General features: G+C 38.9%; 2 protein-coding genes across 2 annotated transcripts in view; one reads left to right on the forward strand and one right to left on the reverse strand.

Moving 5' to 3' along the window:
• The window catches only part of NUBP1 (NUBP iron-sulfur cluster assembly factor 1, cytosolic), a 612,258-nt gene that overhangs the window by 43,217 nt on the left and 541,075 nt on the right, over positions 1-27,966 (reverse strand). The gene's annotated exons all lie outside the window — the stretch shown is intronic.
• The window catches only part of TEKT5 (tektin 5), a 68,225-nt gene continuing 61,568 nt past the window's right edge, over positions 21,310-27,966 (forward strand). Inside the window, exons 1-3 of the mRNA XM_050774360.1 lie at positions 21,310-23,379; positions 26,598-26,681; positions 27,301-27,371. Of these exons, the coding sequence (XP_050630317.1) occupies positions 22,816-23,379; positions 26,598-26,681; positions 27,301-27,371 (719 nt within the window). The 5' untranslated portion in view covers positions 21,310-22,815. The remainder of the gene's footprint in view (positions 23,380-26,597; positions 26,682-27,300; positions 27,372-27,966) is intronic.

A 27,966-nucleotide genomic window follows, 5' to 3' on the forward strand; every position in this document is an offset into this window, starting at 1 on the left:
CATGTGTTGAACTAGGCACTATAAATATTCAGATGATGTTCTATCAACACTGTTAACACTAGACATAAATATTATGTAGATAATATTTTATTAATATAGTGATTTAACACTAGACATTATAAATATGTAGATGATATTTTATTAATATTATAGTATATTAACACTGTGTTAACACTAGACATTATAAATATAATATAGATTATATTTTATTAATATTGTAGTGAGTTAACACTAGACATTATATTTTCTAGATATTTTATTACTATCATAGTGTGATACACTAGACATTATAAATATCTAGATATTTTATTAATATAGTGTGTTAACACTAGACATTACAAATATAATATGGATGATATTTTATTAATATAGTGTGTTAATACTGTGTGTTAACACTAGACATGATAAAATCAGATATATTTTATTAATATAGTGTGTTAACACTAGACATTATAAATATCATCTAGATGATATTTTATTAATATCATAGTGTGTTAACACTGTGTGTTAACATGACATTGTAAATATCTAGATAATATTTTATTACTGTCAGTGTGTTAACACTAGACATTATAAATATCATCTAGATGATGTTTTATTAATATCATAGTGTGTTAATACTGCATGTTAACAGTAGACATTATAAATAGGTGATATTTTATTAATATAGTGTGTTAACAATATACATTTTGAATATAATATAGATATTTTATTAATATGTGTTAACACTAGACAGTGTAAATAGATGATATTTTATTCATATCATGGTGCATTAACACTGTGTGTTAAAATTAGGCATAAATATCTTATAGATGATATTTTATAAACATCATAGTGTGTTAACACTGGATATTATATAGATTATATTTTATTATTATAGTGTGTTAATACTAGATATTATAAATATATAGATGATATTTTATTAATATAGTGTGTTAACACTGTGTGTTAACACTTGATATTATAAATATCACATGGATATTTTAATATAGTGTGTTAACACTTATAAATATCATGTAGATATTTAATATAGTGTGTTAATATTTGATATTATAATATCATTTACGTGATATTTTGTTAATATAGTGTGTTAACACTAGATATTGTAAATATCGTGTAGATGATATTTTATTAATGTCATGGTGTGTTAACACTAGATATTATAAATATCATGTAGATGATATCCTATTAATATTATAGTGTGTTAACACTATGTGTTAATACTAAATACTGCAAATATCATACAGGTAATATATATATATTTTTTGAAACAAAGTTTCACTCTTTTTGCCCAGGCTGGAGTGCAATGGTGCAATCTTGGCTCACTGCAAACTCCGCCTCCTGGATTCAAGTGATTCTCAGGCGTCAGCCTTCCAAGTAGCTGGGACTGCAGGCACACACCACCATGCATGGCTAATTTTTGTATTTTTAGTAGAGAGAGGGTTTCACCATGTTGACCAGGCTGGTCTCGAACTCCTGACCTCAGGAGATCTGCCCACCTCAGCCTCCCAAAGTGTTGGGATTACAGGCATGAGCCACTATACCCAGCTGTTAACACTGTGTTAACACTAGATATTAGAAATATCATCTAGATGATATTTTATAAATATCATAAAGTGTTAACACTAGATGTTATAAATATCATCTAGATATTTTATCAATATCATAGTGTGTTAACACTAGATGTTATAAATATGTAGCTAATATTTCATGGATATCATTGTGCGTTAACACTAGATATTATAAATATATAGATGATATTAACATCCTAGTGTGTTAACACTAGATATTGTAAATATATAGATGATATTTTATTAAAATCACAGTGGTTTGACACTAGAGAAGATATAATAAATATCATAGCAATATTTCATTAATACCATAGTGTGTTGACGTTAGATATGATATGACGAATATCACAACAACATTTCATTAATACTATAATGCATTGACACTAGATATAAATATTACAGCAAAATTTTATTAATACCGTAGTTCGTTGACACTAGATATGATATCACAGCGATATTTCGTTAATACCATGGTGCGTTGACAATAAATATGATAAATGTCACAGTGATATTTCATTAATGCCATAGTTCATTGACACTAGGTATGATATATGTGACAGTGATATTTCATTAATATCATAGTGCATTGACACTAGATATGTTATGATAAATGCCACAGAGGTATTTCATTAATATCATAGTACGTTGACACTACATATGATCAGATAAATGTCATGGCGATATTTCACTCATACCATAGTGCATTGACACTACATATGACAGTATAAATATCACAGCGATATTTCATTAATAAGATAGTGTTGACACTAGATATGAGAAATACCACAGCGATATTTAATTAATACCATAGTGCATTGTCACTAGGTATGATAAATAATCACAGCGATATTCCATGAATACTATAATGTGTTGACTTAGATATGATAACGACCATGGTGATATTTCATTAGTACCATGGTGCATCAACACTAGATATGATACATATCACAGCGATATTTACTTAATACAACAGTGCATTGACACTAGATATGATAAATATCACAATATTTCACTAATTTCATTAATAATATAGTGCGTTGACACTACGTATGATAAATATCACAGTGATATTTCATTAATACCATAGTACATTGACACTAGATATGATGAATACCATGGCGGTATATCATTAACGCCATAGTGCATTGACACTAAATATTGTAAGTATCACAGCGATATTTCACTAATATCACAAGGTGTAAACACTGTGTGTAAACACTGGTTACTATAAATATCAGAACGATATTTCATTAATATCACAGTGTGTCACTGGATATTATCAATATCAGAGCAATATTTTATTAATATTACAGTGTGTAAACACTGGATATTGTAAATATCACAGCAATATTTCTTTTTCTTTCTTTCTTTTTTTTTTTTTTTTTTGAGACGGAATTTTTGCTCTTATTGCCCAGGCTCGAGTGCAGTGGTGCAATCTCGGCTCACTGCAGCCTTTGCCTTCTTTCAAGCAATTCTCCTGCCTGAGCCTCCCAAGTCGCTGGGATTACAGGCACGTGCCACCATGCCCAGCTAATTTTTTTGTATTTTTAGTAGAGACAGGGTTTCACCATGTTGGTCAGGCTGGTCTCGATCTGCTGACCTTGTGATCCACCCGCCTTGGCCTCCCAAAGTGCTGGGATTACAGGCGTGAGCCGCCACGCCGGGCCCTTCACAGCAATATTTCATTAATATTACAGTGTGTAGACATTGGATATTATAAATATCAGCGATATTTCGTGAATATCACAGTGTGTAAGTACTGGATATTATAAATATCAGAGCGATATTTCATTATTATCACAGTGTGTAAGTGCTGGATATTATAAATATCAGAGCGATATTTCATTAGTATCACAGTGTGCAAACACTGGATATTATAAATATCAGAGCGATATTTCATTAATATCACAGTGTGTAAATACTGGATATTATAAATAACAGAGCTATATTTCATTAATATCACAGTGTGTAAATACTGGACATTATAAATATCAGAGCACCATTTCATTAATATCACAGTGTGTAAACACTGGATATTATAAATATAAGAAAGATATTTATATCACAGTGTGTAAACAGTAGATATTATAAATGTCAGACTGATATTTCAATATTATCACAGTGTGTAAACACGGGGTATTATAAATGCCAGAGTGGTATTTCAGTAATATCACAGTGTGTAAACAATGCATATTATAAATATCAGAGCAATGTTTCATAAGTATCACAGTGTGTAAACACTGGATAATATAAACAGAGTGATATTTCATTAATATCACAATATGTAAACACTAGATATGTATATATGAGCAATATTTCATTAAAATCACAATGTGTAAACCCTAGATATTATAAATATCAAAGCAATATTTCATTAATATCATAGCATGTAATTATTGGATATTATAAATATCAGAGTGATATTTCTTTAATATCACAGTGTATAAATATCCTTGAGATATTGCTGCTCATATCATAGTGGGTGTAATCCTCTGTTATTATGCATAATTCCTTGAGATATTACTGTTAGTATCACCATGGGTGTACACCCTGTGATATTATGCATAGTGTCCTTAAGATATTACTGATAATATTACCGTGGGTTTACACACTGTGATATTATGCATAATATATCCTTGAGACATTACTGGTAATATAAAAGGGAATGTACACCCTGTGTGTGTACACCTGCTGTGATATTATGCATAACATATCCTTGAGATGTTACTGTTAAGATCAGAGAAAGAGTATACCCTGTTTGTGTACAACCCCTGTGATATTATGCATAATATATCTTTGAGGAATTATTGCTAATATCATAGGGGGAGTACACCCTGTGTGTACACCCCCAGTGATAGTATATATAAGATATCCTCGACACATTACTGGTAATATCACAGAGGTGTGTACACCCTGTGTGTGTAAACCCCTGTGATGTTATGCATAATATATGCTCAAGACATTAAGGCTAATATCACATGGGGTGTAAACGCTGTGTTATTATGCATAACATATTCTCAAAATATTACTGCTAATATCACAGGAGGAGTACCCCCTGTAATATTATTCAAAATATTGTAGAAAGATATTACTTCTAATATCACAGTGGGTGTATACCCTGTGATATTATTTGTCATATTTTACGGCGATATTACTCATATATCACAGAGGGTGTACACCGTGTATACACCCAGTGATATTATTTATAATATCAAAAACAGATATGACTCTTAATATCATAATGGGTGTACACCCTGTGATATTATTTGTAACATCATAAGGAGATACTACTCCTAATATCACGGTGTACACCCTGTGATATTATTCATAATATTGTAGAGAGATATTATTCCTGATATCACTGTGGGTGTACACCCTGTGTTATTCATAATATCAAAGAAAGATATTACTCCTAATATCACACTGGGTGTACATAATATGTGTATATCTTGCTACCCTTCAAACAAACAACCTAACACTAATAATTAGTACAGCCCTTATATTCATTATCATTTTAATCCTAGGCTTAATTTATGAATGAACCCAAAAAGGATTAGATTGAGCTGAATTGATAAATAGTTGAAGTTAAAATAAATGATTTTGACTCATTAGATTATGATAGACCATATTTACCAAATGCCCTTTATTTATATTAACATATTAGCATATACCATAGCACTGCTCTGGGAATATTAATCTATTGATCCCACCTAATATCATCCCTATTATGCTTAGAAGGCATAATGTTATCAATATTTATCATAAGTACTCTTATAACTTTAAATATACATTTTATTCTAGCATCCATAATGCCCATTATCCTCCTAGTATTTGCTGCCTTATGAGTGGGCCTCGCCTTACCGGTTTCAATCTCCAACACATATGGCCTAGATTACATACAAAATTTAAATTTACTCCAATGCTAAAAGTTATTATTCCGACAATTACACTGTTAACCAATAACATGACTCTCAAAAAACTCTATAATCTGAATTAATGTAACTATTCACAGCACATTCATCGGCCTCATTACTCTACTATTTTTTAACCAGTTAAATGATAATTCATCTAATTTCTCATTAACCTTCTCTCCTGATCCGCTAACATCACCCCTTCTAATCTTAACAGCCTGATTACTACCTCTTATAATTCTAGCAAGCCAACATCACCTGTCCAATGAATCACTTCTACGAAAAAATCTCTACATTTCCATATTAATCTCCCTATAAATTTTTTAATTATAGTATTCACAGCCACAGAACTAATTGTATTTTATATCCTCTTTGAAACTACACTTATTTCTACCCTAATTATCATCACCTGCTGAGGTAACCAAACAGAGTGCTTCAATGCAAGCTCATATTTCTTACTCTATACACTAGTGGGATCCCTTCCCCTTCTTGTCACACTTATCTATACTCAAAATCTCTCAGGTTCACTAAGTATGCTAATAATGATGTTTACCACTGAAGAACTATTAAACACGTGATCTAATAACATTATATGACTAGCATGTATCTTGGCTTTTATAGTAAAAATACCTCTATATGGACTTCACCTATGACTTCCCAAAGCCCACGCAGAAGCCCCTATTGCTGGCTCAATAATACTTGCAGCGGTACTCCTAAAACTAGGCAGCTACAGTATCATATGGCTTACCCTTATCCTTAGCCCGCTAACAGAATATATAGCCTACCCTGTCCTCATATTATCCTTATGAGGGATAGTCATGACAAGCTCAATTTGTCTACCACAAACCGATTTAAAATCACTTATCACTTACTCCTCCGTAAGCCATATAGCACTTGTTATTATGGCTATCCTCATCCAAACCTCTTGAACCTTTACAGGCGCAGTCACCCTTATAATTGCCCATGGATTCACTTCATCCTTACTATTCTACCTAGCAAATTGGAACTATGAACGAGTCCATAGCCGAATTATACTACTTACCCAAGGCCTTCAAACATTGCTCCCACTAATAGCCTCCTGATGACTTCTAGCAAATCTTACTAACCTTGCCTTACCCCTGACTATAAATCTAGTAGGAGAACTCTTCATTACTATGGTTTCATTCTCCTGATCAAACATCACCATTATGCTTATAGGACTTAATATGCTAATCACAGCCCTTTTACTCCCTGTGTATGCTAACCACGACACAATGAGGGACACTTGCATATTACGTTAACAGTATTAAACCCTCCTTTACATGAGAAAATACACTAATACTTATACACCTTGCACCTATTTTCCTATTATCCTTAAACTCTAAAATTATTATGGGATTTGCATGCTGTAAATATAGTTTAACCAAAACATTAGACTATGAATCTAACAATAGAAATCCGCGACTTCTTATCTACCGAGAAAGTATTCAAGAACTGCTAACTCATGCCCTTGTGTCTAACAAAATGGCTTTCTCAACTTTTAAAGGATAAGAGTTATCCATTGGTCTCAGGAACCAAAAACATTGGTGCAACTCCAAATAAAAGTAATAAACATGTACTTTTCCACTACAATAACAGTTCTAATTCCCTTAATCTTACCAGTTTTTATTACCTTGGCCAACTCCTGCAAAAAATATTCATACCCATACTATGTTAAAAATATCTATTGCAGGCGTCTTCATTGTTAGCCTCATCCCTACGGCAATATTTATATATACAGACCAAGAAGTAATTATCTCAAACTGACATTGATTAACAATCCAAACTCTTAAACTCTCACTAAGCTTTAAACTAGGTTACTTCTCCACAGTATTTTCCCGGTAGCACTACTTGTTTCTTGATCTATCGTAGATTTCTCAATATGATAAACTCAGGCCCTAACATTAATCAATTTTTCAAATACTCATTTTCCTCATCACAATATTAATTCAAGTTACTGCCAATAACCTCTTTCAACTTTTTATCGGATGAGAAGGCGTAGGAATCATGTCCTTCTTATTAACTGGCTGATGATATGGCCGAGCGGATGCTAATACAGCAACCCTCCAAGCGATTCTGTGACCGCATCGGCGACATTGGCTTCATTTTAGCTGTAGCATGATTCCTCTTGTCCTCCAACACACGGGAGCTTCAACAAGCATTTATTATAGATTCTGCCTCCAATTCCCTTCCGTTAATTAGTCTTCTCCTAGCAGCAGTAGGAAAGTCAATTCAGCCTCCATCCCTGACTTCCTTCGGCCATAAAAGGCTCAACCCCAGTCTCAGCTCCACCCCACTACAGCCCCGTAGTGTAGCTGGAGTTTCCCTGCTCATCCACTTCTACCCTTTAATAGAAAATAAACTCTTAGTTCAAAGCTTTACATTGTGCTTAGGGGCTATGACCACCTTATTTACAGCAATCTGTGCTCTAACACAAAAGGGCATCAAAAAAATCGTAGCTTTCTCCACCTCAAGCCAACTAGGCCTTATAATAGTCACAACTGGCATGAATCAACCACACCTAGCATTTCTTCACATCTGCACCCATGCCTTTTTTTTTTAAAGCTGTGTTATTTATATGTTCAGGATCCATGATCCATAACCTCAGTGATGAACAGGACATCCAAAAAACCGGAGATCTATTCAGGACTTTACTCCTCACTTCCTCCTCCCTAATTATTGGTAGCTTCACACTTACAGGTATGCCTTTCCTCACAGGCTTTTATTCTAAAGATCTTATTATCGAAACCGTAAACACATCATATACCAACAGCCGAGCCCTCTCTATTACTCTTATTGCAACCTCCCTAAGAGCTGTCTATAGTATCCGAATTATTTTCTTTGCTCTGATAGGACAACCCCGCTTTGCAACCCTGATCACTATTAACAAAAATAACCCCTTCCTAATTAACTCAGTTAAATGCCTAATAACTGGCAGTATTTTCTCTGGATTCCTTATCACCAACAGTATTATTCCTATGTCATCCCCCCAGACAGCTATACCGCGTCACCTAAAACTAACAGCCCTAGCTGTAACCACCCAAATAAATTAAAAACACTATTAACCCCACGAAAGTTCAACACAATACCACAATCTACAGCACCACTAACAATTAACCCTAAGTGTCTATAAATAGGAGACGATTTCAAAGAAAAACGTACAAACCTTATAACCAAAAGAATACTTAATAAAAATAAAGCATATGCCATTATTCCTACATGGACTATAACGATGACTAATGGTATGAAAAACCATCATTGGACTTCAACTATAAGAACACTAATGACTAAAATACACAAAACACACCCACTAATAAAAATTAATTCATTGATTTCCCCACGCCTTCCAACATTTCCACGTGATGAAACTTGGACTCACTTCTTAGTGCCTACCAAATTCTTCAGATTATCATAGGATTATTTCTCGCCATACGTTATACATCAGATACATCAGCTGCTTTCTCTTCAGTCACCCACATCAGCCGAGATGTAAATTATGGCTGAATAATCCACTATTTTCATGCTGACGGTGCCTCAATATTCTTCATCTGCCTCTTCCTACACATTGACCGAGGCTTATACTACTGGTCATTTATATTTCTAGAAAACTGAAATACTGGTGTTATTCTCCTACTCACAACCATAGCAACAGCATTTATAAGCTACGTACTTCCATGAGGCCAAATATCATTCTGAGGTGCTACAGTAATTACAAACCTATTATCAGCCATTCCATATATTGGAACTGACCTCGTACAATGAATCTGAGGTGGATTCTCAGTTGACAAAGCCACCGTTACACGATTTTTCACCTTCCATTGCATCTTACCTTTCATCATTACAGCTCTAGTAACTGTTTACCATTTATTCTTATATGAAACAGGATCTGACAACCCTTCAGGAGTCTCATCAGACCCAGATAGAATCACCTTCCACCCCTACTGCATGATCAAAGATATTCTAGGTTTAATTTTTCTCCTCCTCCTAACAACTCTAACACTATTGTCACCTGACCTTCTAAGCAATCCAGATTATTACACTTTGGCCAGCCCCCTAAATACCCCACCCCACATTAAGCCAGAGTGATATTTTTTGTTTGCATATGCAATTCTACGATCCATCCCTAACAAACTAGGTGGTGTACTAGCCTTTATATCCTGCTTTCTCTTTCTAGCGATTATCCCATACTTCACATGTCTAAACAACAAAGCATAATATTTCTTCCATTAAGTCGATACCTATTCTGAATCTTAGTAGCTGACCTGCTCACACTCACATGAATCGGAGGACAGCCTGTCTACTACCCTTTCATTATTATTGGACAAACAGCATCCATTATGTATTTCTCCACTATCCTCACCCTTATGCCACTCACTGCCCTAATTGAAAAATAAGCTAGTTAAACTATCCTTGTAGTATAATTCAATACTCTGGTCTTGTAAACCAGAAATGGAGAATCCCTCCCCAGGACAACTCAGGGAAAAAGCATTCCCACTTCACCGTCAATACCCAAAGCTGAAATTCTAATTAAACTATTCCATGTACTTTTCTCAGCACACATTTTAACTACCACGTCAGTATTAATAAACTAACACTAATACATTAGTGCTTCTGTGTACTTCGTGCATTACTGTTAGTCCCCAGGAATAATATATTGTACTATATATGCTTAATCGCACATAGTGCATTCATATATTAAAGTACATAAAAAAGTTAGCCCACACACATATAAGGACGTATCAAAATTTCTTAATTAACTATAGAACATATACTATTATTAACTGGTCAGTAAAATCTAGCCAACACGAATATTCAACCATATGAAGAACCCTTAATATTACATAGGAATATTACCCCACAATATAGTTTGCAATATCCTGGAGGGAAGATGGGGGTGATATTACTCTTCATATCGGGGGAGGTGTTCACCCACCCACGATATGGTTCATAATATCCAGAGGGGGAGGTGGGGTGATATTACTCCCCATATCACGGGGGGGTGTGATATGGTTCATAATATCCAAGGGGGGACAGGGAGGTGATATTACTCCCCATATTGCAAGAAGTGCTCACCCTCCTGTGATATGGTTCATAATATCCAGGGGGGAAGATGGAGGTGGTATAATTCCCCATATTGTGGGGGTTGTGATAAAATTCGTAATATCCAAGGGCAGAGAGGCGGGTGATATTACTCTCCATATCGTGGGGGGTGTGATATAGTTCGTAACATCCAGGGGGGAGAGGGTGGTAATATTACTCCCTACGTCGCGGGGGGTGTTCTCACCCTTCCGCGATATGGTTGGTAATATCCAGGATGGTAGAGGGGGAGATATTACTCCCCACATCGCAGGAAGTGTTCACCCCTCTGCGATGTGGTTGGTAATATCCAGGGGGGAGAGGGCGGTGACGTTATTCCCCATATCGCGGGGGGTGTTGATGCCACTGCAATGTGCTTCATAATATACCGTACTGCATGGTGTATACCTTCATATGATATTGTTCATAATATCCAGGGTGGAGAGGATGACGTTGCTACCCATATTACAGGGGGTGTAACCTCCTTGCGATATTGTCGGTAATATTCAGGGGTGGAGAGGACGACGCTACTCCCCACATCGCAGTGGGTGTACAACACCCTGCGATAATATCCTTAATATCCAGGGGATAGAGAATGATGTTACTTACCATATTGTAGGAGGTGTACACCCCCCTGTGATATTGTCTGTAATATCCAGGGTGGAAGAGGATGATATTACTCCCAATATCACAGAAAGTATACACCCCCTTGTGATATATTTCATAATATCCAGCAGTGAAGAGAATATTAATCCCCATACTACAGGGAGTGTCCACCTCCCTGTACCATTGTTCATAACATCCAGGGAGGGAGAGGATGATATTACACCCAATATCGCAGAAAGTATATGCCTTGTTATGACATATTTCCTAATATCCAGGGATGAAGAAGATGATATTACTCCCCCTACCTCAGGGGGCGTACAGCCCCCCGTTTTATTTTTCATAATGTCCAGGGAGGGAGAGGGTGATGAGGGTGATATTATTCCCAATATCGCAGGGAATGTACTGAAGACGATATTGCTCCCCATATCGCAGTAGGTGAACACCCCCTTGTGATATTGTTCATAATATCCAGGGGGTGAGAGGATGATGTTACTCTGCATATCGCAGGGCTTGTACACCCCCCTGAGATATTGTCCAGAGTATCCTGGTGAAGAAAGGATAATGTTACTTCCCATATCACAGGGGGTGTATATAGTCCCTAATATCCAGCAGGAAAAAGGATGATATTACACCCCATATCGCAGGGAAATATTATTCTCCTAATATCACAGTGGGTGTACACACCATGTGTACACCCAGAAATATCCGTAATATCCTAAGGATATATTACTCTCCTAATAACCCAGTGGGTGTACACCACATGTGTACACTTTAAGATTATATTCATAATATTCTGAGGAAATATTACACTTCTAATATCACAGTGAGTGTATGCCATGTTTGCTCACCCTGTGATATTACTTGTGATATCCTGGGGAAATACTTCTCTTCGAAAATCACAGTGGGTGTACCCCACGTGTGTGCACCCTGTGATATTATTCATAATATCTGAGGGAGATATTATTCATAATATCATAGGGAGATATTACTGCTAATATCACAGTAAATATACCCATGTGTGTGCACCCTGTGATATTATTAATAATATCCTAGGGAAATATTACTCCTAATAGCACAGGGTGTGTACACCATGTGTGTACAGCCTGTGATGTTATTTGTAATATCCTAGAGAGGTATTTCTCCTAATAGCACAGTATGCGCACCCCTTGTGATAATATTTGTAATATCCTAGGGAGATATTACTCCTAATGTCTCATTGAGTGTACATCCTGTGACGTTATTCATAATATCTTTGGAATATATTACTTCTAATATCACAGTGAGTGTACACCTTGTGATATTATTTGTAATATCCTCTGGAGATATCACTTTTATATCACAGTGAGTGTACACACATGGTGTGTACTTTGATATTTGGTGTAATATCTTTGGAGGATATTATGATATTATATCCTCCAAAGATATTACACCAAATATCAAAGTAGGTGTGCACCATGTGTGTATACTCTGCGATATTATTTGTAATATCCTCGGGAGATTTTTTTTAATATCACAGTGGGTGTACACCGTGTGTGTACACTCTGTGCTATTATTCATAATATTCTTGAGAGATGTTATTCCTAATATTGCAATGGGTGTAAACCATGTGTGTACACCGTGGGATACTATTTGTAATATCCTTGAAAGATATTACTGCTAATATCAAAGTGTGTGTTCAACCTGTGTGTACCCCCTGGGATTGAATTTGTAATATGATGCAGAGGTACTACTTACAGTATCACAGCAGGTATACAACATGTGTGTACACCCTGGGATAGCATTGGTAATATCCTGGAAAATATTACTGCTAATATCGCAGTGACTTGGGGAGATATTACTCCTAATATCACAGTGCATGTACTCCATGTGTGTACACACTGGTATAGTATTCATAACATCCTGGGAGATATTACCCTTAATATCAAAGTGGGTGTACACCATGTGTATATATCCTATTATTGGATTCTTAATATTTTGGGGAGACATTACTCCAAATATCACAGTGGTTGTACATCATTTGTGTACACCCTGTGATAGTATTCATAATATCCTAAGAAGATATTTCTCCTAATATCACGGTGGGTGTACACGATGTGTGGGATAGTATTTGTAATATTTTCTGGAGTTATTACTCTTAATATCACAGTGGGTGTACACCATGTGTGTACACCCCGGGATATTATTCATAATATCCTGTTGAGATATTACTCCTAATATCACAGTGGTTGTACACTCTAGGATAGTATTCATAATATCCTAGGGAGATATTACTGTTAATATCACTGTGGCTGTACACCATGTGTACACACCCTGGGATAGTATTTGTAATATTTTGGGGAAATATTACTTTTAATATCATGGGGTATTATTCGTAAACTCCTGGGGAGATATTGCTCCTAATGTCACTGTGGATGTACACCATGTATTTAAACCCTGAGATAGTATTCATAACATCCTGCAGAGATATTAGTCCTAATATCACAGTGTATGCACACCATGTGTGCACACCCTAGGGAAGTGTTTGTGATGTCTTGGAGCGATATTTCTCCTAAAATCACAGTGAGTGTACACCATGTGTGTACACCCTGGGATAGTATAGTATTTGTAATATCCTGGGGAGCTATTACTTCTAATGTCACGGTGGGTGTACATCATGTGTGTACACCCTTGGATAGTGTTTTTAATAAAGTGAAGAGATATTACTCCTAATATCACAGTAGTTGTATACTATATGTGTAGAGCCTGGTATAGCATTCGTAATAACATTGGATGGTATTACTGGTGATATCACAGTAGTTGCACACTATGTGTGTACATCCTGAGATAGTATTCATAATATTCTGAGGAAATATACTCCTAATATCACACACATGGTGTACACCCTGCGACAGTATCCATAATATCCTAAGTGGATATTACCCCTAATATTATGGTGGGTGTAAACCATGTGTGTGCACCCTGGGATAGTATTCATAATATCCTGGAAAGATATTACTCCTAGTATCACAGTGGGTGTACACCAGATGTGTACACCCTGGGATAGTGTTCACAATATTCTGGGGATATGTTACTCATAATATCACAGTGGTTTATGCTATGTGTGTACACCTTCAGGTAGTATTCATAGTATTCTTGGGTGATATTTCTTCTAATATCACAGTGGGTGTACACTATATGTGTACAGCAGGCATAGTATTCTTAATATCCTTGGGAGCTATTGCTCCTAATATCACAGTGGTTGTACACCATGTGTGTACACCCTGTTATAGTATCTGTAATATTTTGGGGAGATACTCCTCCTAATATCACAGTGGGTGTACATCATGTGTGTACACCCTGTACACCCTCGTATAGTATTCATAATATCCTGGGAAGATATTACTCCTAATATCATGGTGGGTGTACACGACATGTTGGATAGTACTCGAAATGTCCTCAAGAGAGATTACTCCTAATATCACAGTGGGTGTACACCAAGTGTCTATACCCTGTAATAGTATTCATAATATCCTTGGGAGATATTACCCAAAATATCACAGTGGCTGTACACCATGTGGGTACACCCTGGGAGAGTACTTGTAATATCCTGGGAAAATATTACACTTAATATCACAGTGGGTGTACACCATGTGTGTACACCCTAGGATAGTATTAGCAGTATCCTGGGGAGATATTACCCCTAATATCTCAGTGGGTATACACACATGGTGTGTACATTATTTGTAATATGCTGGGCAGATATTTCTCCTGATATCACAGTTGGTTGACACGATGTGTGTACACCCTGGGACATTATTCATAATATCCTAAAAAGATGTTACTCCTAATATCACAGTTGTTGTGCACCACATGTGTACACCCTGGGACATTATTTGTAATATCCTGGGGAGATATTACTCCTAATATCACAGTGGGTGTACCCCGTGTCTGTACACCCTAGGACATTGTTGTAATATCCTGGGAAGACATTACTCCTAATATCAAAGTGGGGGTAGGTACACCATGTGTGTACACCCTGGTATATTATTAGTAATATCTGGGGTGATATTACTCCTAATACCACAGTGGATGTACACCATGTGTCTATATCCTGGGATAGTAATCATAATATCCTGGAGAGATACTACTTATAATATCACAGTTGGTGTACACCATGTGTGTACACACTGGTATAGTATTCGTAATATCCTAAGGAGACATTACTCCTAATATTACAGTGGATTTACACAATGTGTGTACACCCTGGGATACTATTCGTAATATCCTGGGGAGGTACTACTTTTAATATCATAGTGTGTGTACACACTGGTATAACATTTGTAATGTCTTGGGGAGATATAACTCCTACTATCACAATGCTTTGACACCATGTATGTACACCCTGGAATAGTACTAGCAATATCCTGGCAATATATTACTCCTAATATCACAGTGGGTGTACACCATGTGTGTATACCCTGAGATAGGATTCATAATTTCTGGGGAGATATTACTTTTAATATCACAGATGGGGTACACCATGTGTGAACACATTGGGATATTATTTGTAGTATCCTGAGGATATATTACTTCTAATATCACAGTGGATGGACACCCTGGGATATTATTTGTAGTATCCTGCAGAGATATTACTCTTAATATCACAGAAGAGTGTACACCATGTGTGTACACCCACTGTGATATTATTTGTAATATTTTAGGGAGATATTACTCCTAATACCATAGTGGGTGAATGCCCTGTGATATTATTCATAATATCCTAGAAAGATATTACTGTTCATATCACAGAGAGTGTATACCCTGTGATAATATTCGTAATATCCTAGAGATATATTACTTCTAATATCACAGTGGGTGTACACCCTGTTGTATGATTCATAATAGCTGAAGGAGATATTACTCCTAATATCACAGTGGGTATAAACTCTGTGATATTATTTGTAGTATTTTAGGGAGCTATTACTTTTAATATCACAGTGGGTGTACACCTTGTGATATTATTAATAATATCCCAGGGAGATATTACTCCTAATATCACAGTAGATGTACACCCTGTGACAATGTTCCTAATATTCTAGGGAGATATTACTCCTAATATCAAAGTGGGCATAAAACTTGTGATATCATTTGTAATATCCTAGGGTGATATTACTCTATTCTTAATATGACAGTGGGTGTACACCGTGTGGTATTATTCATAATATATTAGAGAGATAGTACTCCTAATATCACAGTGGGTGTACACCCTGTGATATTATTCATAATTTATTAGGGAGATGTTACTCCTAATATCACAGTGGGTGTACACCCTGTGATATTGGTCATAACATCCTAGGGAGATATTACTGCTAATATCACAGTGGGTGTACACCCTGTGATATTGATCATAACATCCTAGGGAGATATTACTGCTAATATCACAGTGGGTGTACACCATGTGTTTACACCCTCTGATATTATTCATAATATCCTATGGAGATATTACACCTAATATCACAGTGAGCATATGCTCTGTGATATTATTCATAATATCCTAGGGAGATATTACTTCTTATATCACAGTGGGTGTACATCCTGTGATATTATTAGTAATATTTCTAGGGAGATATTACTCTTAATATCACAGTGGTTGTACACTCCGTGATATTATCTGTAATATCCTTGGAAGATATTACTCCTAATATCTAGGTAGATTTCCACTCTGTGATATAATTCATAATATCTTAGCGAGATATTACTCCTAATATCACAATGGGTGTATACCCTGTGATATTATTTGTAATATCCTACTGAGAGGTTACTCCTAATATCACAGTGGGTGTACACTCTGTGATATTATTCCTAATATCCTAGGAAGATGTTACTGTTAATTTCACATAATATCCTAGGGAAGTATTACTCCTAATATCACAGTGGGTATACACCCTGTGATATTATTCATAATATCCTACAAAGATATTACTTTTAATATCACAGTGTGTGTACACCATGCGGGTACACCCTGTGATATTATTCATAATATCCTAAGTAGATATTACTCCTAATATCACAGTGGGTGTACACTCTATGATTATGATATTATTCATATTAACCTAGGTAGATATTACTCCTATTGTCACAGTGGGTGTACACCCTGTGATATTTTTTGTAATATCCTAGGAGGATGTTATTTCTAATGTCACAGGTTGTGTACCCCCTTTTGATACCATCAGTAACATTTTAGGGATATGTTACTCCTAATGTCACATGGGGTGTACACTCTGTTATATTATTTGTAATATTTTAGGGTGATGTTACTCCTAATGTCGCAGGGGGTGTATACCCTGTGATATTATTCATAATGTTATAGGGGAATTTTAGTCCTAATATTACAGGGGGTATACACCCTGTGATATTATTTGTAATCTCCTAGGGGGATGTTACTCCTAACATCACAGGATGTATAAAGCCTGTGATGTTATTCGTAATATCTTAAGGGGATGTTAGTTCTAATGTCACAGGGGATGTACACCCTGTCGTATTATTCCTAATATTCTAAAGGGATGTTATTCCTAATATCACAGGGGGTGTCCACCATGTGTGTACACCCTGTGATGTTATTCATCTTATCCTAGGAGGACGTTACACCTAATGTCACTATGGGTGTACACCATGTGTGTACATTCCCTGTGATATTATTCCTAATATTCTATGGGGATTTTACTCCTAGGATGTTACTCACAGGATGTACACTCTGTGATATTATTCATCATATTCTAGAGAAGTGTTACCCCTAATGTCACAGTGGTTGTACACCATGTGTGTACATCTTGTGATATTATTCGGCATGTCCTAGGGGGATGTTACTTCTAATGTCACAGTGGGTGTACACCACGTGTGTACTTCTTGTGATAGTATTCATAATATCCTAGGGTAATATTACTCCTCTGGTCACAGTGGGAGCACACCATATGATATTATTCATAATATCTTAGGGGGATATTAATCCTAATTTCACAGTGGATGTACATCCTGTTATATTATTTTTAATATCTTAGGGGGATATTACTTCTAATGTCACAGTGGGTGTACACCCTGTGATATTTTTCATAATATCCTAGAAGGGTATTAATCCTAATATCACAGGAGGTGTACACACTGTGATATCATTCGTAATATTATAGGGGGATATTACTTCTATAATATTATAGGGGATTACACCTTGTGATATTATTCATAATGTCCTAGGAAAATATTACTCCTAATGTCACAGGGAGTATACACACTGTGATATTATTCATAATATCCTATGGAGATATTACTCCTAATCCCAGAGGGTGTGCACCATGTGTGTACACCCTTCGATATTATTTGGAATATTCTAGGGAGATATTACTCCTAATGTCACAGAAAGTGTACACCATGTGTACACCCTGTGATATTATTCCTAATATCCTAGGGAGATATTACTGCTAATGTCAAAGGAGGTTTACACCGTGTGTGTACACCCTGTGCTATTATTTGTAATATCCTAGTGAGATATTACTCCTAATGTCACAGGAGGTATACACCGTGTGTGGACACTCTGTGACATTACCCGTAATATCCAAGGGAGACATTGCTTCTAATGTCACAGAGGTGTACATCATGTGTGGGCACCCTGTAACATTATTCATAATATCCTAGGGAGATATTACTCCTAATGTCACAGGGAGTGAGATATTATGAGTATTTCATTAATATCCTAGTGTGTTAACACTAGATATTATAAATATCGTGGATACTTTCTTAATGGCATAGTGTGTTAGCACGCTGTGATAACATTAGCTATTATGAATATCATAGATATATTATTAGTATCACATGTGTTAATACTAGATAGTATAAATATCATGGATATTTTATTAATACCATAGTGTGTTAATACTGGGTATTTTATTAATATCATAGTGTGTTAACACTAGATATTATAAATATCATGGAAATTTTATTAATGTCATAGTGTGTTAACACTTGATAATATAAATATCACGTATATTTTATTAATATACTGTGTTAACACTAAATATTACAAATGTCATAGGTATTTTATTAATAGCATAGTGTGTTAACCCTGTGTGTTAAGGCTATATATTATAAATCTCATGGATATTTTATATCATAGTGTGCTAACAATGTGTATTAACCCTAGCTACTATAAATATGATAGATATTTTATTAATATCTTAGTGTGTTTTAACACTAGATAGTTTCAATATCATAGATACTTTTAATATTATAGTGTGTTAAAACTGTGTGGTAACACTAGATATTATAAATATCATAGATATTTTATTAATATCATTGTGTGTTTACACTAGTTATTATAAATAGCATAGATATTTTATGAATATCATAGTGTGTTAACACAGTGTGCTAATTTTAGATATTATAAATATCATAGATATTTTATTAGTATCATAATGTATTAACCCTGTGTGTTAACACTAGATATTACATTTATCACAGATATTTTATGAATATTATAGTGTGTTTACACTGTATGTTAACATAAGGTCGTGTAAATATCACACATATTTTCTTAATACCATAGTGTGTTATGACTAGATATGATAAATATAAAGTTTTTTTTTTTTTTTTTTTTTTTGAGACAGAGTCTCTCTCTGTCTCCCAGGCTGGGATGCAGTGGCCGGATCTCACCTCAGTGCAAGCTCCGCCTCCCGAGTTTAGGCCATTCTCCTGCCTCAGCCTCCCGAGTAGCTGGGACTACAGGCGCCCGCCACCTCGCCCGGCTAGTTTTTTGTATTTTTTTAGTAGAGACGGGATTTCACCGTGTTAGCCAGGATGGTCTCGATTTCCTGACCTTGTGATCTGCCCGTCTTGGCCTCCCAAAGTGCTGGGATTACAGGCTTGAGCCACTGCGCCCAGCCAAGATATTTTCTTAATATCACAGTGTGTTAACACTATAAACGTCAGATATTATAAATATCATAGTTTGTTAATATCATCGTGTGTTAACACTAGATATTATAAATATCATATTTTGCTGATATCATAGTGTGTTAACACTAGATATAAATACAGAGATTTTATTAGTATCATTGTGTGTTAACACCATGTGTTAGCACTAGATTTTATAAATATAGATATTTGATTAGTATCACAGTGTGTTAACACTAGAATTTGTAGATGTGTTAGTTTACTAATATCACTTTGTGTTAACACTAGATATGATAAATATCAATATTTTATTAACATCATAGTGTGGTAACACTGTGTGTTAACACTTGATATTATTATCAATATTTTAGATATTTTATTAACATCATAGTGTGTTATATATGATATCATCTATATGTATGCGACATGTGTATGAATTATCTCTGGAAAAATCTGATAATATTAGTTATGTCTGGAGAGGCTACAAGAAGCCAAGGATGATGAGAAACCCTAAATTTCACTTTATACTTGTTGATGTAACACAAAAGACCTTTTTTCCCCTTGCCTCCCCCACACTTCCCTCCAAAATAATACTTTACCATAACCATTTAGTGCTTAAAAAAATACCTGAATCTTTCTCATCAATTTCTTGGCTGCCTTCTGTGTGCAGGCCTCTCCCGTACGTGACTGTTAGAAGATCCTGAGAGGTAAGGGTTGTGAACATCAGGAGGACCAGGGCCCACTTTGTTTCTGATCCCACACTAGAAGATGTGGGTGTGAAGCCTTCCTTAGAGGTTTTCTGTGGGAATGAAATAAATGGGTCTATGTAAAGTGCAAGAGCATTGAAGGTTCTTACTAAATGTTATTTATCTTCACTTTCGCTGCCTTGGTCCTCTCGTACCCACTCCTGATTTTAGGCGACTGGGGGAAGATTGCCATTGAACATCACACTCTACTAACAAAGACCATTTGAGAGTTAGATTCGTCTCTTTCCCATTTCAACAGCATAAAGAAGCCCCACAGATCAAGCAGTCCTCTTGTTCTATACCTTGTCACTTTGTTGCTACTCCCACTGGCCAAAGAGGGAGCAAAGTTTCTTGGTGTACTTAAAATATTGTTATAGGCTGGGTGGTGGTGGTGGGGTTGGGGTGGAGGGCTCATGCCCTTCCGTCTTGGTGGAGGCCAAGACGGAAGGATCACTTGAGGCCAGGAGTTTGAGACCAGGCTGGGCAACATAGTGAGACCCCCATCTCTACAAAAAAAAAAAAAAAAATTAGCCAGGCATGATGGCATGTATCTGTAGTCCCAGTTACTTGGGAGGCTGAGGGAGAAGGATCACTTGAGCCCAAGGGTTTCAGGCTGCAGTAAGCTACGATCATGCAACTGCACTCCAGCCTAGGCAACAGAGCAACACTGTCTTTCTGAAAACAAAAAAAATTGTTACAGAATATAGAGTTAATAACTTCTCTGGAACAAGAAAGCTCTCATTTTAGATACCCATCCATTCACTTATTCAATAGTGTTCCGGATGCCAGGAATTTAGTGGTGAGCAAAATAGACATGGTCTCTGCCTCCTGATGCTCAAGATCCCTCCCTCTATTTTTAGAAACCAAGTTTATTGAAGTATAATTGATGTACAGTAAAATTTACTCTTTTTAGTGGAAACTTCAATGGGTTTCAGCAAATGTGTGACCAACACAATTAAGATCTAGAACATACTGTCTTGCTCTTCCCAATTTTCTTGTGCTCCTTTGGAGTTAGCAACTCTACCCCAACCTCTAGACCCTGGCAGCCACTGATCTGTCCTCTGTCCGTATGGATTTGTCTTTTCGAGAATGCCATATACATGAACTAATACACAATGTCATCTTTTGAGCCTAGCTGCTTCCACATAGCTTAACATTTGAGATTCATTCGTGCTCTTTTGAGTAGTATTGCTGAGTGGTATCCCATGGTACCAATGGTCCTTCTTTTTTCTTGGAGAAAGTCTTGCTCTGTCACCCAGGCTGGAGTGCAGTTGGAGCAATCACAGCTCACTGCCGCTTCCACCTCCTGGACTCAAGTGATCCTCCTGTCTCAGCCTCCTGAGTAGCTGGGACTGCAGGTACCAGCCACTGTGCCCAGCTCATTTTAAAATTCTTTTGTAGAGATGGGGTCTCAATATGTTGCCCAGGCCAGTCTCCCATACTAGTAACTCCTGTACTTGAGCGATCCTCCTGCTGCAGCCTCCCAAAGTGCTGAGGTGACAGGCAAGAGCCACCATGCCTCACCTCAGATGGACCATTTTGATGCCATGTTGGGGACAAAGAAAGAAAGAAAGAAAACAACTTGCTTTGACCAAATTGGCCCTAGCTGATTGAATTCACTGGCTAGACTACATTAATTTTCCCCCCATGGGGCCCAGTTAGGTCTGGGAACACAGTTCCGTTCTAATAGGAAGGTAAAATGTCACTTCTTGCAACCGAATCTGTGGATTACGAAACTCACATTCACTTTGCCGATCATTGTTTTGTCTTTTTGTTTTGGACAATATGGCCCCAGCTGGCCTGTAAGTGAGCAAAGGCCCCGCTAAGAGTCCCTCTCCCCAGGCTTTATGACACCAGTGCTGAGTCATAGAGGTTCTGCCAGTCCCCAGGAGAAGCACTTTCCCCTTTCCTGGTGATGACTTTGGATCCTTGAGCAGAGTTTTGCTCGAGGGGGGCTCATGGGGGAACATGGAGTTTCTTGGGACCACTCAGACTGCCAGTTACTGTGGCCCCAAGAAATGCTGTGGCTTGACCTCACTGCCAGCTGTACAGGCTCCAGTGATCCAGGAGTGCTATCAGCCCTACTACCTGCCCGGGTACCGCTACCTCAATTCATGGAGGCCTAGCCTCTTCTACAAGATATCCAACGTCCAGACCTGCCCGGACGAGAGCTCCAGCACCCTGCGGCCGCCCACCACCCTGCCCGCGCTGCGCTCAGCGCTCTTCTCTCGCTATAGCCCCCATGACTGGGACCAGTCCAACCAGCTGCAGGTGCGTGGGGCAGAGGCCTCCCGGCTGTGGGCCAGCCGGCTGACGGACGACTCCGTGAGGCTCTTGCAGGACAAGGACCAGTTGACGCAGCAGATGCAGCAGGGCACCACCCGGAACCTGGGCCAGAGACTGTCAGACATCGGTTTCTGGAAGTCGGAGCTGAGCTATGAGCTGGACAGACTTCTGACTGAGAACCAGAACTTGGAGACAGTCAAGAGGCGGCTGGAGTGCGCGGCCAATGAGGTGAACTGCCCGTTGCAGGTGAGTACAGGGTTGGGGACAGGGCTGTGGCCATGTGTTGGGGATACTGCACACTCATTCCACTTCCCTCGACTGAAGATCAAGGTGGCAGGCGCCTTGCAGGTCGGTTTGAGCTGCACCACCGAATGTGATCAGTAATACAATCTTAGTCAATTCAGGATAATCCCAGTCAAATCAGGGTTTCTTGGACTCAATAGAATTTCCTTTTCTCCTTGAAGCTACATCAAAGTTGCAGGGGTTTCATGAAGATATTGTGTGCATACATATGCATGCCTGAGCATGTGTGTGTTCTGGTCCTTAAAGCACATACTTAAAATAACTGACCTATTTATTTATTTATTTATTACACAGAGTCTCCCTCTGTCACCCAGGCTGGAGTGCAGTGGCTCAATCTTGGCTCACTGCAACCTCTGCCTCCTGGGTTCAAGCGACTCTCGTGCCCCAGCCTCCCGAGGAGCTGGGATTACAGGCGCCCGCCACCATGGCCAGCTAATTTTTGTATTTTTAGTAAAGACAGGGTTTTGCTATGTTAGCCAGGCTGGTCTCGATCTGATCTGCCTGCCTCTACCTACCAGAGTGCTGGGATTACAGGCGTGAGCCACTGCACCTGGCCCATAACTGCCTTATTTTTCCCCGTAATACTTATCCTCTAACATGATGTATACTTGATTGAATATTAGAATATAGGATCGTCTCCATCAAGGCAGAGACTTTTGCCTGTGTTGTCACTGATGTATTCAAGACCTGTATGTCTGTGTGGGTCCGTAATGACCAATATCGGTGCTGATTGATGTTGTTTACCCTAACGTTTTGATTGTATTCCCAGCCTAGGACAGGGCAAAGCACAGAGTAGGCATGCAATAAATACATGCTGAATAAATGAGTAAATATCTAAATGTGACTGGGCGCAGTGGCTCACGCCTGGGTCTGGATACAAAGGGGTCTGGATAAGTGAATGTTTCTCACAGCACCCAGGAGAAAGTGATGGAAGGGGTTGAGTGGACACTGGGTAAGGAACCAGCAGCACCTATGGGAACTGACTTTGACCACACAGGAAGATGACTGGCTGCTCCCTGGAGTGTGTGGGGAACTCAGGACCTCTTGCCTGGAAGCCTCCTGCAGCTTCAGGGGCTTCTGTAGGAGAGATCCTGCCTCCGGATCCTCCTGGGAGACATGGCATAGGTTTCCATCACTCTGAGATGTTCAAACCCATGGAATGCAGGGAGCAGATTCCATACAATCCCAGATTCTCCCTGGGAAGGAGGATGGGCAGGGCTGCTTTTCAGAGCCCTACAGCAGCATCCCAAACCTACTGCTCTCCCTCCCACTCTCTTCTCACTCCCCCATCCTGTCTAGAAAGTCCAGCTCTGCCTGGTCACATCTGGCTTTCTCTGATCAGCCACATGGTGGCAGGGGGACCATCAACATCTCAATTCCATCTCCTGGGCTGCCCCCACAGTCCAGGCAGCCTCTCCTTGCACAATGTCAACCACCTCCTTCCTGGTCTCCCAATTCCTGCTCCCTTCCAACCCATTGTCCTCACAGCAGCCACTGATTGCCTTGATGGCCTCCCAGAAATTAACATCTTAATTCCTGAATTCCTCCATTCCTCCCCATAACCCCTGTCCCCGCTGTTGCTCCAGTCTCACTTCCTCTAATTCAGTGCCAATGGCTTCCTGTCTGTTTCTCTGCTGACCTCAGGGCCTTTGCACCTGCTGTTTTCCCTTCTGGTGCATTTCTATCCAGGTCTGTATCTCTGCTTCTCATGACGCAGTCCTTCTCCTCCTTAGAGAATTCCTCCCTGACCACTCTGCTGGTTACTCCTCACCCACTCACATCACCCTAAATATTTTCATCCTGGCCCTTCACACAGTTGGAAATGATTGAGTTCCTGGTTTGTTGTTGTTTGAGACAAGGTCTTGCTCTGTTGTCCAGGCTGGAGTGCAGTGGCATGATTTTGGCTCATTGCTTGACCTCCTGGAGTCAAGAGATCCTCCAACCTCAGCCTCCCGAGGAGCCGGGACTATAGACACGCACCACCACGCCTGGTTAATTTTAAAATTTTTTTTAGAGATGGGGTCTTGCTATGCTGCCCAGGCTGGTCTCTAACTCCTGAGCTCAAGTGATCCTCCCACCTTGGCTTCCCAAAGCGTTGAGATTACAGGCGTGAAGGAGGCACTGTGCCCAACCTGATTTTCTTATGGGAGTTGTCTCCCCTAGTAGAACACAGGCTGCGTGAGAGCAGGGACTCTCAGCCTGGTTCATTGTGCTATCCCCAGCACCTTAGCAGAGCACGACTCACAGAAGGGGTTCCGGAAATCCTTGTGGCACGGGTCAGTGACCGCCTCCCGTTTCTGAGTTCTCACATACATTTGCATCATGACATCCAGACCTTGATGTCCTGCTTCCTTCTGCTCCTGGGCCCTTTGTGACATCACGGGCTAGTATGCCAATCGCTGCTGTTCGTCAGCTTCCTATCATAGAGCACCCCTGAAAAGCCCCCTTTCCTGTCCTCTCTTCGGCTCTGCCCAGGTCTGCATGAGAGTTGTAAGACCCAGGGCTGTGTGGCAGGGTTGTCCTGACCACTTCCCCAAACTGTGCCTCCACTGGGAGATCTGCAAAGAGGGATTTTCATGCGTATTCATGGGTAATATTTATGGGCAATGTTCTCAGTGATTTACACTTGTCAAGTCGACTTCACCTGCACAATGGACCTGCGAGATAGGCACCAATGTGGCACCCATCAGCATAGGAGGAAACCAGCAGAGAGGTTAAGCAATTTGCCCAAATGCACAAAATAGGAAGTGGCCAAGCCCTGAATGAAGTCAGAAGAGAAGCTACATGGAGGATGGCAGCCAACACCATCTTATCTGAAATTATTATGAAGTTTTGCTCTATGTATTATTGTATTTGGGGAAGGCTTGGGGCTGCTGATGCAATTATGGGAATCCAAATTGGTTCTTGAGATGCTACCTTGTCCTGCCTTCTCTACATGGGCCTTGCATCTCCAGATGCATTGGTCCTGTGGCAATCCACAGCTCTCATCCGGTGAGAAGGGGAGGCAGAAGGCCATCCAATGCACAGTAATGAGGTCACATGAGGCACCCAGGTTTCCGGGAGAAAGGAACAGATTGTGGCAAGGGTGGATGTGAGTGCCTTCTGCTCAGGGTCTGCATACAGCTGCAGGAAGAATAAGCTCGTCATGCTGCTTCCCACAGGTGGCCTTGGAGTGTCTGTACCATCGAGAGAAGAGGATTGGGATTGATTTGGTCCATGACAACGTGGAGAAAAACCTTATCCGGGTAAGGTATCTCTTAGGTCTGCCCAGCCCCTGGAAGGAGGTGGGACGGTCAGCAGGTCAGAGAAATTACTGAGCTACCTGTCAGGAGCAGAAGCCACACGTGTCACCCTGTGGAAAGCTAGGGCTCAGGAAGCATGGGTGGAGGCCTAGTTTGCAATTTAGGAACAGGGAGAAATGGAGTTATTTGACTCTCAGTCTTTTCATCTCCAAAATAGGCATGATAATAATATACGAATAACAATAATAAAAACTAGTGTTTATTGAGCACCTACTATATGTCATAGGCTATACCACTTCATATGCATTATTTAATGTAATGATAAAATAATCTATAAGTGAGTGCTTGGCACATAAAGTAGGTGCTAAATTTTCTTTTTTTCTGGGAGTCTATAAAAAGAAAGTAGAACAAAAAAAAAGAAAAAAAATGGTGGAGCCTCCATAATCAACCCTTAGCTGCCTGGCCCTGGGGTCACGTGGATTGAGGCAGGGGCCCCAAATGACATTTCACCTCCTGGGGTGGAGGGTGGTCAGTGAGAGGGGAGGGGAGAAGTGAGGGCTGTGGTTTGAGAGACAAGACAGGTTCTAAGAGGCACCACTCTTTCTGACATTTTTCATTTCAGGAAGTAGATTTGCTAAAATGTTGCCAACAACAGATGAGAAAATTAGCTCAAAGGATTGATCTCCAGATGCGGTAAGGGTTTTTTTTTTTTTTTTTTTTTTTTTTTTTTTTTTTTTTTTAATTCCCTCTCCTTGGGGTTTGTTTTGGGACTCCCAGGTTTCTGGGGGACAAGCCAGAGGGGCCCACTTGTCTCTGTGTGGTTCTTTTGGTCAGTGGTGTGCTGGTAAATGTTCAACAACCAGCTTTCTGGGGGAAAAAAAAGAGTCCTGAACGTAGGGTCAGCCAGTTTGGGTGGTGTAAATGCTACCACAATGGCTGATTTTAAGCTGCTAATATGATGTTACTGAGACGTGCACAATTGACTCTCACAAGCCGGTGCGTCACTTGTTACTCTTGTTTACAACGAGAGCCCTGGCAAGAGGCAGCTGGCCTCCTTGAGGCCCCTCTTAGCCTGTGGTTTCCCCATTTGAGTTCTAAACCTTGGGAGATGACAGAGGGTGGGTGGTATTAGGTAGCAAGGCCAGGGGCTGGGCACCTCTGCAAGGGAGCTGGTGGACGCATTGAGCCAGAAGTCTTCAAAAGAAATCAGCTTTTTGTTCTTACAAGATTATGTAACCAGTATCCTGACAAGCCTGGGGCCCCCCCTCATAATTAAAGGGAGACAAGT

Source organism: Macaca thibetana, chromosome 20 (genome assembly GCF_024542745.1).
Source record: "Macaca thibetana thibetana isolate TM-01 chromosome 20, ASM2454274v1, whole genome shotgun sequence".
NCBI lineage: Eukaryota > Metazoa > Chordata > Mammalia > Primates > Cercopithecidae > Macaca > Macaca thibetana.